At 45.9% G+C, this 13181-nt stretch overlaps 2 protein-coding genes across 2 annotated transcripts; both read left to right on the top strand.

The window, feature by feature from the left end:
• The first annotated feature begins 834 nt into the window (after positions 1-834).
• On the top strand, positions 835-6688 carry LOC138593688 (transmembrane protease serine 9-like). The gene is made up of 16 exons (XM_069664773.1): positions 835-860; positions 960-1228; positions 1322-1467; positions 1565-1892; positions 2293-2455; positions 2555-2823; positions 2919-3064; positions 3162-3489; positions 3890-4052; positions 4152-4432; positions 4516-4678; positions 4725-5086; positions 5487-5649; positions 5749-6017; positions 6113-6258; positions 6356-6688. The coding sequence occupies exons 1-16, from the start codon at positions 835-837 to the stop codon at positions 6686-6688; spliced, it is 3555 nt and encodes a 1184-aa protein (XP_069520874.1).
• Positions 6689-7220: 532 nt separating this feature from the next.
• LOC138593689 (transmembrane protease serine 9-like) lies at positions 7221-13075 on the top strand. Its single transcript, XM_069664774.1, has 16 exons — positions 7221-7246; positions 7346-7614; positions 7710-7855; positions 7953-8280; positions 8681-8843; positions 8943-9211; positions 9307-9452; positions 9550-9877; positions 10278-10440; positions 10540-10820; positions 10904-11066; positions 11113-11474; positions 11875-12037; positions 12136-12404; positions 12500-12645; positions 12743-13075. Exons 1-16 carry the CDS (start codon positions 7221-7223, stop codon positions 13073-13075), a joined length of 3555 nt encoding a protein of 1184 aa, XP_069520875.1.
• Positions 13076-13181: the final 106 nt, after the last annotated feature.

Genomic DNA, 13181 nt, shown 5'->3' on the forward strand with positions numbered 1-13181 from the left:
AAATGTTAATAGTTAAGAACTAAAGATGATTTCACTGTACTTTTGTATATATATATATATATATATATATATATGTATAAACGTAAATATATATCTTTAATTTGTATAAAAATATTGATTGTGAGGCTCAAATCCAAAAAAATCAAGGGTGATTTTGGAGGCATCACTACATCCTTACAATGTCTTTGCAATAAGTATTATCCATAATTTACTTAAATGGATTGCAGAATGAAAATGCCAGTTGCCAAGGCTGCTTTCCAAACTGAGCTAATTTTTAAAGAATATATCCCCCTTGAAAGAGCTGGATAAATGAAGTGATTCAACAAAAGCCGATACTCTGCCTGTGGTGTTTTTTATTAAAGAATACATTTTTCAAGAGTAAATTACCTTGTGAAAAAAGTGCAGTGTTCATTGTCAATGCAGTTGTTGATTTATTACGAAAGGAAAACATTTTCTTTCTATTTTTTTTAATAATTTGTTGGCACTTGAAGGGACATAAATCACACCATAGAGAATGATATGACTAACACATATGTGTTTGATTCCTAGAGTCACATGCTCAGCTTGAAGGTGAGTAGAAAACAACTTCTCATCACATAAAACCTGGGGTAACAGAGGAAATTAATAATAGTTGAAATTATGATGTGTCTTGACTGACTTTAAATCTCAAGTCGAAATGAACTGATTTCTTTTCTAGTATGTGGCACTACTCCACTCAACACAAGAATAGTTGGGGGCGAGGACGCTCCACCTGGAAGTTGGCCGTGGCAGGTTAGTCTGCAGCTATTTGGCGGCCATGTTTGTGGTGGCTCCCTCATTAACAAAGAGTGGGTGATGACTGCTGCCCATTGCTTCTTCAGGTGGGTAACTTTATTATATCTTTTTTTGTCTTTAGTTTTGCAATGCTTTTGGTCCATGTTCTTCCTAAAGCCAAAGCATTTCTGTCATTTTTACTTCAGTACAAGTACAGCCGATTGGGAGGTTTCTCTTGGTCGTCAGAGCCTGCAAGGCGACAACCCGAATGAAGTGTCCAGAAAAGTTGATGCCATCATTTTGCATCCAAACTATGACAGTGTGACCAGCGACAACGACATTGCTCTGCTCAAACTCTCCTCACCAGTCCAGTTCACAGACTTCATCAGACCTGTGTGTCTGGCAGCGGATGACAGTTCATTCAACAGCGGTACTGATAGCTGGGTGACTGGCTGGGGCGCAGTTCAGGAAGGAGGTGAGTCTGCTTGTTGCTGAAAAAGAGTTTTGGACATTTGTCACATACTGGAGGTGGATGTGTGAACCGTCTGTCTTTTTCTTGCTTCCTCAGTGTCATTACCCTTTCCTGAAACTCTGCAAGAAGTGCAGGTGCCAGTTCTGGGAAATCGACAGTGTAACTGTCTCAATGGAGTCGGTACAGTCACTGACAACATGATATGTGCTGGTGTTCTGGCGGGAGGCAAAGACTCGTGTCAGGTACAAATCCTAATTTGGCTTGTTTTCAGACAATCATTGAGATTCAGGAGTTGCTTGGTAAAGCTGTGGCCTTCATTTCTTTTCTTTCAAAACACAGGGTGACTCAGGAGGTCCAATGGTGAGTCAGCAGGGCTCCATCTGGGTGCAGTCCGGAGTTGTTAGTTTTGGTTTTGGCTGTGCTCGGCCCAATCTGCCAGGAGTGTATTCCAGAGTGTCCCGTTACCAGTCCTGGATCGACTCCCAAATCAGCTCTGATAAGCCCGGCTTTGTCCAGTTCACTTCCAGTGGGCTGGATGCTGACAGCAGCTACACGTGTCCCGGCCTGCCGCCTCCTATTGTAACTTTTACGACCACTGCACCAGATGTGACTGCTGCACCGGATGTTACAACCCCAGATTCAGGATCCACAGCCTCAAGTGCTGAATGTTAGTATCTTGACTACCACAGTATTCCAATGTCATCTTGTCCCCAGTTTGCAGAAAATTACATTCAGGTCACATTTTTTTCAGAATTTTAACCCATGTTGATTTCAGCCCACTTACATTAGCATGCAGTTGCTTGCACTGGAACATGCAGAAAGCTGCTGACCACCCTGTCTTCTCTGTTTCAACCATAGGGAGTTGCCAATATCAGAAGTTTACAAACCGTACTTTGAGGGGCACACAACAAATTTTCATAGCATTTACTTATATTGTTGTACGAATGTCCAATGAGGAAACCTTTTATGATTGTTGCTCAAAACATAAAAAGTTTAACAGCCTAAGTAAGTATCGTGAGTCTACTGGGCCAAATTAAGATCCACCGTCTTTGCCCTGTTATTTGCAGTGTGTGGCATCACTCCCCTGAACACCAGGATAGTTGGGGGTGAAGACGCTCCACCTGGAAGTTGGCCGTGGCAGGTTAGTCTGCAGCTATTTGGCGGCCATGTTTGTGGTGGCTCCCTCATTAACAAAGAGTGGGTGATGACTGCTGCCCACTGCTTCTTCAGGTGGGTAACTTTATTATATCTTTTTTTGTCTTTAGTTTTGCAATGCTTTTGGTCCATGTTCTTCCTAAAGCCAAAGCATTTCTGTCATTTTTACTTCAGTACAAGTACAGCCGATTGGGAGGTTTCTCTTGGTCGTCAGAGCCTGCAAGGCGACAACCCGAATGAAGTGTCCAGAAAAGTTGATGCCATCATTTTGCATCCAAACTATGACAGTGTGACCAGCGACAACGACATTGCTCTGCTCAAACTCTCCTCACCAGTCCAGTTCACAGACTTCATCAGACCTGTGTGTCTGGCAGCGGATGACAGTTCATTCAACAGCGGTACTGATAGCTGGGTGACTGGCTGGGGCGCAGTTCAGGAAGGAGGTGAGTCTGCTTGTTGCTGAAAAAGAGTTTTGGCCACGTGTCATTTATACTGCAGGTGGATGTGTGAACCGTCTGTCTTTTTCTTGCTTCCTCAGTGTCATTACCATTCCCTGAAACTCTGCAAGAAGTGCAGGTGCCAGTTCTGGGAAATCGACAGTGTAACTGTCTCAATGGAGTCGGTACAGTCACTGACAACATGATATGTGCTGGTGTTCTGGCGGGAGGCAAAGACTCGTGTCAGGTACAAATCCTATTTTGGCTTGTTTTCAGACAATCATTGAGATTCTGGAGTTGCTTGGTAAAGTTGTGGTCTTCATTTCTTTTCTTTCAAAACACAGGGTGACTCAGGAGGTCCAATGGTGAGTCAGCAGGGCTCCATCTGGGTGCAGTCCGGAGTTGTTAGTTTTGGTTTTGGCTGTGCTCGGCCCAATCTGCCAGGAGTGTATTCCAGAGTGTCCCGTTACCAGTCCTGGATCGACTCCCAAATCAGCTCTGATAAGCCCGGCTTTGTCCAGTTCACTTCCAGTGGGCTGGATGCTGACAGCAGCTACACGTGTCCCGGCCTGCCGCCTCCTATTGTAACTTTTACGACCACTGCACCAGATGTGACTGCTGCACCGGATGTTACAACCCCAGATTCAGGATCCACAGCCTCAAGTGCTGAATGTTAGTATCTTGACTACCACAGTATTCCAATGTCATCTTGTCCCCAGTTTGCAGAAAATTACATTCAGGTCACATTTTTTTCAGAATTTTAACCCATGTTGATTTCAGCCCACTTACATTAGCATGCAGTTGCTTGCACTGGAACATGCAGAAAGCTGCTGACCACCCTGTCTTCTCTGTTTCAACCATAGGGAGTTGCCAATATCAGAAGTTTACAAACCGTACTTTGAGGGGCACACAACAAATTTTCATAGCATTTACTTATATTGTTGTACGAATGTCCAATGAGGAAACCTTTTATGATTGTTGCTCAAAACATAAAAAGTTTAACAGCCTAAGTAAGTATCGTGAGTCTACTGGGCCAAATTAAGATCCACCGTCTTTGCCCTGTTATTTGCAGTGTGTGGCATCACTCCCCTGAACACCAGGATAGTTGGGGGTGAAGACGCTCCACCTGGAAGTTGGCCGTGGCAGGTTAGTCTGCAGCTATTTGGCGGCCATGTTTGTGGTGGCTCCCTCATTAACAAAGAGTGGGTGATGACTGCTGCCCACTGCTTCTTCAGGTGGGTAACTTTATTATATCTTTTTTTGTCTTTAGTTTTGCAATGCTTTTGGTCCATGTTCTTCCTAAAGCCAAAGCATTTCTGTCATTTTTACTTCAGTACAAGTACAGCCGATTGGGAGGTTTCTCTTGGTCGTCAGAGCCTGCAAGGCGACAACCCGAATGAAGTGTCCAGAAAAGTTGATGCCATCATTTTGCATCCAAACTATGACAGTGTGACCAGCGACAACGACATTGCTCTGCTCAAACTCTCCTCACCAGTCCAGTTCACAGACTTCATCAGACCTGTGTGTCTGGCAGCGGATGACAGTTCATTCAACAGCGGTACTGATAGCTGGGTGACTGGCTGGGGCGCAGTTCAGGAAGGAGGTGAGTCTGCTTGTTGCTGAAAAAGAGTTTTGGCCACGTGTCATTTATACTGCAGGTGGATGTGTGAACCGTCTGTCTTTTTCTTGCTTCCTCAGTGTCATTACCATTCCCTGAAACTCTGCAAGAAGTGCAGGTGCCAGTTCTGGGAAATCGACAGTGTAACTGTCTCAATGGAGTCGGTACAGTCACTGACAACATGATATGTGCTGGTGTTCTGGCGGGAGGCAAAGACTCGTGTCAGGTACAAATCCTATTTTGGCTTGTTTTCAGACAATCATTGAGATTCTGGAGTTGCTTGGTAAAGTTGTGGTCTTCATTTCTTTTCTTTCAAAACACAGGGTGACTCAGGAGGTCCAATGGTGAGTCAGCAGGGCTCCATCTGGGTGCAGTCCGGAGTTGTTAGTTTTGGTTTTGGCTGTGCTCGGCCCAATCTGCCAGGAGTGTATTCCAGAGTGTCCCGTTACCAGTCCTGGATCGACTCCCAAATCAGCTCTGATAAGCCCGGCTTTGTCCAGTTCACTTCCAGTGGGCTGGATGCTGACAGCAGCTACACGTGTCCTGGCCTGCCGCCTCCTATTGTAACTTTTACGACCACTGCACCAGATGTGACTGCTGCACCGGATGTTACAACCCCAGATTCAGGATCCACAGCCTCAAGTGCTGAATGTTAGTATCTTGACTACCACAGTATTCCAATGTCATCTTGTCCCCAGTTTGCAGAAAATTACATTCAGGTCACATTTTTTTCAGAATTTTAACCCATGTTGATTTCAGCCCACTTACATTAGCATGCAGTTGCTTGCACTGGAACATGCAGAAAGCTGCTGACCACCCTGTCTTCTCTGTTTCAACCATAGGGAGTTGCCAATATCAGAAGTTTACAAACCGTACTTTGAGGGGCACACAACAAATTTTCATAGCATTTACTTATATTGTTGTACGAATGTCCAATGAGGAAACCTTTTATGATTGTTGCTCAAAACATAAAAAGTTTAACAGCCTAAGTAAGTATCGTGAGTCTACTGGGCCAAATTAAGATCCACCGTCTTTGCCCTGTTATTTGCAGTGTGTGGCATCACTCCCCTGAACACCAGGATAGTTGGGGGTGAAGACGCTCCACCTGGAAGTTGGCCGTGGCAGGTTAGTCTGCAGCTATTTGGCGGCCATGTTTGTGGTGGCTCCCTCATTAACAAAGAGTGGGTGATGACTGCTGCCCACTGCTTCTTCAGGTGGGTAACTTTATTATATCTTTTTTTGTCTTTAGTTTTGCAATGCTTTTGGTCCATGTTCTTCCTAAAGCCAAAGCATTTCTGTCATTTTTACTTCAGTACAAGTACAGCCGATTGGGAGGTTTCTCTTGGTCGTCAGAGCCTGCAAGGCGACAACCCGAATGAAGTGTCCAGAAAAGTTGATGCCATCATTTTGCATCCAAACTATGACAGTGTGACCAGCGACAACGACATTGCTCTGCTCAAACTCTCCTCACCAGTCCAGTTCACAGACTTCATCAGACCTGTGTGTCTGGCAGCGGATGACAGTTCATTCAACAGCGGTACTGATAGCTGGGTGACTGGCTGGGGCGCAGTTCAGGAAGGAGGTGAGTCTGCTTGTTGCTGAAAAAGAGTTTTGGCCACGTGTCATTTATACTGCAGGTGGATGTGTGAACCGTCTGTCTTTTTCTTGCTTCCTCAGTGTCATTACCATTCCCTGAAACTCTGCAAGAAGTGCAGGTGCCAGTTCTGGGAAATCGACAGTGTAACTGTCTCAATGGAGTCGGTACAGTCACTGACAACATGATATGTGCTGGTGTTCTGGCGGGAGGCAAAGACTCGTGTCAGGTACAAATCCTATTTTGGCTTGTTTTCAGACAATCATTGAGATTCTGGAGTTGCTTGGTAAAGTTGTGGTCTTCATTTCTTTTCTTTCAAAACACAGGGTGACTCAGGAGGTCCAATGGTGAGTCAGCAGGGCTCCATCTGGGTGCAGTCCGGAGTTGTTAGTTTTGGTTTTGGCTGTGCTCGGCCCAATCTGCCAGGAGTGTATTCCAGAGTGTCCCGTTACCAGTCCTGGATCGACTCCCAAATCAGCTCTGATAAGCCCGGCTTTGTCCAGTTCACTTCCAGTGGGCTGGATGCTGACAGCAGCTACACGTGTCCTGGCCTGCCGCCTCCTATTGTAACTTTTACGACCACTGCACCAGATGTGACTGCTGCACCGGATGTTACAACCCCAGATTCAGGATCCACAGCCTCAAGTGCTGAATGTTAGTATCTTGACTACCACAGTATTCCAATGTCATCTTGTCCCCAGTTTGCAGAAAATTACATTCAGGTCACATTTTTTTCAGAATTTTAACCCATGTTGATTTCAGCCCACTTACATTAGCATGCAGTTGCTTGCACTGGAACATGCAGAAAGCTGCTGACCACCCTGTCTTCTCTGTTTCAACCATAGGGAGTTGCCAATATCAGAAGTTTACAAACCGTACTTTGAGGGGCACACAACAAATTTTCATAGCATTTACTTATATTGTTGTACGAATGTCCAATGAGGAAACCTTTTATGATTGTTGCTCAAAACATAAAAAGTTTAACAGCCTAAGTAAGTATCGTGAGTCTACTGGGCCAAATTAAGATCCACCGTCTTTGCCCTGTTATTTGCAGTGTGTGGCATCACTCCCCTGAACACCAGGATAGTTGGGGGTGAAGACGCTCCACCTGGAAGTTGGCCGTGGCAGGTTAGTCTGCAGCTATTTGGCGGCCATGTTTGTGGTGGCTCCCTCATTAACAAAGAGTGGGTGATGACTGCTGCCCACTGCTTCTTCAGGTGGGTAACTTTATTATATCTTTTTTTGTCTTTAGTTTTGCAATGCTTTTGGTCCATGTTCTTCCTAAAGCCAAAGCATTTCTGTCATTTTTACTTCAGTACAAGTACAGCCGATTGGGAGGTTTCTCTTGGTCGTCAGAGCCTGCAAGGCGACAACCCGAATGAAGTGTCCAGAAAAGTTGATGCCATCATTTTGCATCCAAACTATGACAGTGTGACCAGCGACAACGACATTGCTCTGCTCAAACTCTCCTCACCAGTCCAGTTCACAGACTTCATCAGACCTGTGTGTCTGGCAGCGGATGACAGTTCATTCAACAGCGGTACTGATAGCTGGGTGACTGGCTGGGGCGCAGTTCAGGAAGGAGGTGAGTCTGCTTGTTGCTGAAAAAGAGTTTTGGCCACGTGTCATTTATACTGCAGGTGGATGTGTGAACCGTCTGTCTTTTTCTTGCTTCCTCAGTGTCATTACCATTCCCTGAAACTCTGCAAGAAGTGCAGGTGCCAGTTCTGGGAAATCGACAGTGTAACTGTCTCAATGGAGTCGGTACAGTCACTGACAACATGATATGTGCTGGTGTTCTGGCGGGAGGCAAAGACTCGTGTCAGGTACAAATCCTATTTTGGCTTGTTTTCAGACAATCATTGAGATTCTGGAGTTGCTTGGTAAAGTTGTGGTCTTCATTTCTTTTCTTTCAAAACACAGGGTGACTCAGGAGGTCCAATGGTGAGTCAGCAGGGCTCCATCTGGGTGCAGTCCGGAGTTGTTAGTTTTGGTTTTGGCTGTGCTCGGCCCAATCTGCCAGGAGTGTATTCCAGAGTGTCCCGTTACCAGTCCTGGATCGACTCCCAAATCAGCTCTGATAAGCCCGGCTTTGTCCAGTTCACTTCCAGTGGGCTGGATGCTGACAGCAGCTACACGTGTCCCGGCCTGCCGCCTCCTATTGTAACTTTTACGACCACTGCACCAGATGTGACTGCTGCACCGGATGTTACAACCCCAGATTCAGGATCCACAGCCTCAAGTGCTGAATGTTAGTATCTTGACTACCACAGTATTCCAATGTCATCTTGTCCCCAGTTTGCAGAAAATTACATTCAGGTCACATTTTTTTCAGAATTTTAACCCATGTTGATTTCAGCCCACTTACATTAGCATGCAGTTGCTTGCACTGGAACATGCAGAAAGCTGCTGACCACCCTGTCTTCTCTGTTTCAACCATAGGGAGTTGCCAATATCAGAAGTTTACAAACCGTACTTTGAGGGGCACACAACAAATTTTCATAGCATTTACTTATATTGTTGTACGAATGTCCAATGAGGAAACCTTTTATGATTGTTGCTCAAAACATAAAAAGTTTAACAGCCTAAGTAAGTATCGTGAGTCTACTGGGCCAAATTAAGATCCACCGTCTTTGCCCTGTTATTTGCAGTGTGTGGCATCACTCCCCTGAACACCAGGATAGTTGGGGGTGAAGACGCTCCACCTGGAAGTTGGCCGTGGCAGGTTAGTCTGCAGCTATTTGGCGGCCATGTTTGTGGTGGCTCCCTCATTAACAAAGAATGGGTGATGACTGCTGCCCACTGCTTCTTCAGGTGGGTAACTTTATTATATCTTTTTTTGTCTTTAGTTTTGCAATGCTTTTGGTCCATGTTCTTCCTAAAGCCAAAGCATTTCTGTCATTTTTACTTCAGTACAAGTACAGCCGATTGGGAGGTTTCTCTTGGTCGTCAGAGCCTGCAAGGCGACAACCCGAATGAAGTGTCCAGAAAAGTTGATGCCATCATTTTGCATCCAAACTATGACAGTGTGACCAGCGACAACGACATTGCTCTGCTCAAACTCTCCTCACCAGTCCAGTTCACAGACTTCATCAGACCTGTGTGTCTGGCAGCGGATGACAGTTCATTCAACAGCGGTACTGATAGCTGGGTGACTGGCTGGGGCGCAGTTCAGGAAGGAGGTGAGTCTGCTTGTTGCTGAAAAAGAGTTTTGGCCACGTGTCATTTATACTGCAGGTGGATGTGTGAACCGTCTGTCTTTTTCTTGCTTCCTCAGTGTCATTACCATTCCCTGAAACTCTGCAAGAAGTGCAGGTGCCAGTTCTGGGAAATCGACAGTGTAACTGTCTCAATGGAGTCGGTACAGTCACTGACAACATGATATGTGCTGGTGTTCTGGCGGGAGGCAAAGACTCGTGTCAGGTACAAATCCTATTTTGGCTTGTTTTCAGACAATCATTGAGATTCTGGAGTTGCTTGGTAAAGTTGTGGTCTTCATTTCTTTTCTTTCAAAACACAGGGTGACTCAGGAGGTCCAATGGTGAGTCAGCAGGGCTCCATCTGGGTGCAGTCCGGAGTTGTTAGTTTTGGTTTTGGCTGTGCTCGGCCCAATCTGCCAGGAGTGTATTCCAGAGTGTCCCGTTACCAGTCCTGGATCGACTCCCAAATCAGCTCTGATAAGCCCGGCTTTGTCCAGTTCACTTCCAGTGGGCTGGATGCTGACAGCAGCTACACGTGTCCCGGCCTGCCGCCTCCTATTGTAACTTTTACGACCACTGCACCAGATGTGACTGCTGCACCGGATGTTACAACCCCAGATTCAGGATCCACAGCCTCAAGTGCTGAATGTTAGTATCTTGACTACCACAGTATTCCAATGTCATCTTGTCCCCAGTTTGCAGAAAATTACATTCAGGTCACATTTTTTTCAGAATTTTAACCCATGTTGATTTCAGCCCACTTACATTAGCATGCAGTTGCTTGCACTGGAACATGCAGAAAGCTGCTGACCACCCTGTCTTCTCTGTTTCAACCATAGGGAGTTGCCAATATCAGAAGTTTACAAACCGTACTTTGAGGGGCACACAACAAATTTTCATAGCATTTACTTATATTGTTGTACGAATGTCCAATGAGGAAACCTTTTATGATTGTTGCTCAAAACATAAAAAGTTTAACAGCCTAAGTAAGTATCGTGAGTCTACTGGGCCAAATTAAGATCCACCGTCTTTGCCCTGTTATTTGCAGTGTGTGGCATCACTCCCCTGAACACCAGGATAGTTGGGGGTGAAGACGCTCCACCTGGAAGTTGGCCGTGGCAGGTTAGTCTGCAGCTATTTGGCGGCCATGTTTGTGGTGGCTCCCTCATTAACAAAGAGTGGGTGATGACTGCTGCCCACTGCTTCTTCAGGTGGGTAACTTTATTATATCTTTTTTTGTCTTTAGTTTTGCAATGCTTTTGGTCCATGTTCTTCCTAAAGCCAAAGCATTTCTGTCATTTTTACTTCAGTACAAGTACAGCCGATTGGGAGGTTTCTCTTGGTCGTCAGAGCCTGCAAGGCGACAACCCGAATGAAGTGTCCAGAAAAGTTGATGCCATCATTTTGCATCCAAACTATGACAGTGTGACCAGCGACAACGACATTGCTCTGCTCAAACTCTCCTCACCAGTCCAGTTCACAGACTTCATCAGACCTGTGTGTCTGGCAGCGGATGACAGTTCATTCAACAGCGGTACTGATAGCTGGGTGACTGGCTGGGGCGCAGTTCAGGAAGGAGGTGAGTCTGCTTGTTGCTGAAAAAGAGTTTTGGCCACGTGTCATTTATACTGCAGGTGGATGTGTGAACCGTCTGTCTTTTTCTTGCTTCCTCAGTGTCATTACCATTCCCTGAAACTCTGCAAGAAGTGCAGGTGCCAGTTCTGGGAAATCGACAGTGTAACTGTCTCAATGGAGTCGGTACAGTCACTGACAACATGATATGTGCTGGTGTTCTGGCGGGAGGCAAAGACTCGTGTCAGGTACAAATCCTATTTTGGCTTGTTTTCAGACAATCATTGAGATTCTGGAGTTGCTTGGTAAAGTTGTGGTCTTCATTTCTTTTCTTTCAAAACACAGGGTGACTCAGGAGGTCCAATGGTGAGTCAGCAGGGCTCCATCTGGGTGCAGTCCGGAGTTGTTAGTTTTGGTTTTGGCTGTGCTCGGCCCAATCTGCCAGGAGTGTATTCCAGAGTGTCCCGTTACCAGTCCTGGATCGACTCCCAAATCAGCTCTGATAAGCCCGGCTTTGTCCAGTTCACTTCCAGTGGGCTGGATGCTGACAGCAGCTACACGTGTCCCGGCCTGCCGCCTCCTATTGTAACTTTTACGACCACTGCACCAGATGTGACTGCTGCACCGGATGTTACAACCCCAGATTCAGGATCCACAGCCTCAAGTGCTGAATGTTAGTATCTTGACTACCACAGTATTCCAATGTCATCTTGTCCCCAGTTTGCAGAAAATTACATTCAGGTCACATTTTTTTCAGAATTTTAACGCATGTTGATTTCAGCCCACTTACATTAGCATGCAGTTGCTTGCACTGGAACATGCAGAAAGCTGCTGACCACCCTGTCTTCTCTGTTTCAACCATAGGGAGTTGCCAATATCAGAAGTTTACAAACCGTACTTTGAGGGGCACACAACAAATTTTCATAGCATTTACTTATATTGTTGTACGAATGTCCAATGAGGAAACCTTTTATGATTGTTGCTCAAAACATAAAAAGTTTAACAGCCTAAGTAAGTATCGTGAGTCTACTGGGCCAAATTAAGATCCACCGTCTTTGCCCTGTTATTTGCAGTGTGTGGCATCACTCCCCTGAACACCAGGATAGTTGGGGGTGAAGACGCTCCACCTGGAAGTTGGCCGTGGCAGGTTAGTCTGCAGCTATTTGGCGGCCATGTTTGTGGTGGCTCCCTCATTAACAAAGAGTGGGTGATGACTGCTGCCCACTGCTTCTTCAGGTGGGTAACTTTATTATATCTCTTTTTGTCTTTAGTTTTGCAATGCTTTTGGTCCATGTTCTTCCTAAAACCAATGTGTTTCGTAATTTTTTCTTCAGTACAAGTACAGCCGATTGGGAGGTTTCTCTTGGTCGTCAGAGCCTGCAAGGCGACAACCCGAATGAAGTGTCCAGAAAAGTTGATGCCATCATTTTGCATCCAAACTATGACAGTGTGACCAGCGACAACGACATTGCTCTGCTCAAACTCTCCTCACCAGTCCAGTTCACAGACTTCATCAGACCTGTGTGTCTGGCAGCGGATGACAGTTCATTCAACAGCGGTACTGATAGCTGGGTGACTGGCTGGGGCGCAGTTCAGGAAGGAGGTGAGTCTGCTTGTTGCTGAAAAAGAGTTTTGGCCACATGTCATATATACTGCAGGTGGATGTGTGAACCGTCTGTCTCTTTGTTGCTTCCTCAGTGTCATTACCCTTTCCTGAAACTCTGCAAGAAGTGCAGGTGCCAGTTCTGGGAAATCGACAGTGTAACTGTCTCAATGGAGTTGGTACAGTCACTGACAACATGATATGTGCTGGTGTTCTGGCGGGAGGCAAAGACTCGTGTCAGGTACAAATCCTATTTTGGCTTGTTTTCAGACAATCATTGAGATTCAGGAGTTGCTTGGTAAAGCTGTGGCCTTCATTTCTTTTCTTTCAAAACACAGGGTGACTCAGGAGGTCCAATGGTGAGTCAGCAGGGCTCCATCTGGGTGCAGTCCGGAGTTGTTAGTTTTGGTTTTGGCTGTGCTCGGCCCAATCTGCCAGGAGTGTATTCCAGAGTGTCCCGTTACCAGTCCTGGATCGACTCCCAAATCAGCTCTGATAAGCCAGGCTTTATCCAGTTCACTTCCAGTGGGCTGGATGCTGACAGCAGCTACACGTGTCCTGGCCTGCCGCCTCCTATTGTAACTTTTACGACCACTGCACCAGATGTGACTGCTGCACCGGATGTTACAACCCCAGATTCAGGATCCACAGCCTCAAGTGCTGAATGTTAGTATCTTGACTACCACAGTATTCCAATGTCATCTTGTCCCCAGTTTGCAGAAAATGACATTCAGGTCACATTTTTTTCAGAATTTTAACGCATGTTGATTTCAGCCC

Source organism: Semicossyphus pulcher, unplaced genomic scaffold (assembly GCF_022749685.1).
Source record: "Semicossyphus pulcher isolate SPU_LCO1_2020_fin unplaced genomic scaffold, fSemPul1.0.p SCAF_16, whole genome shotgun sequence".
NCBI lineage: Eukaryota > Metazoa > Chordata > Actinopteri > Labriformes > Labridae > Semicossyphus > Semicossyphus pulcher.

Bases quoted from the DNA above. Each gene is read 5' to 3' on its own strand.
- LOC138593688 (XM_069664773.1), top strand. From the start codon at position 835: ATGACTGCTGCCCATTGCTTCTTCAG. The intron at 4,053-4,151 runs GTGGGTAACTTT...TTTTTACTTCAG, and splicing joins GCTGCCCACTGCTTCTTCAG to TACAAGTACAGCCGATTGGG. The intron at 6,018-6,112 runs GTGAGTCTGCTT...TTGCTTCCTCAG, and splicing joins GGGCGCAGTTCAGGAAGGAG to TGTCATTACCATTCCCTGAA.
- LOC138593689 (XM_069664774.1), top strand. From the start codon at position 7,221: ATGACTGCTGCCCACTGCTTCTTCAG. The intron at 7,856-7,952 runs GTACAAATCCTA...TTCAAAACACAG, and splicing joins GAGGCAAAGACTCGTGTCAG to GGTGACTCAGGAGGTCCAAT. The intron at 8,281-8,680 runs GTTAGTATCTTG...TGTTATTTGCAG, and splicing joins CACAGCCTCAAGTGCTGAAT to TGTGTGGCATCACTCCCCTG.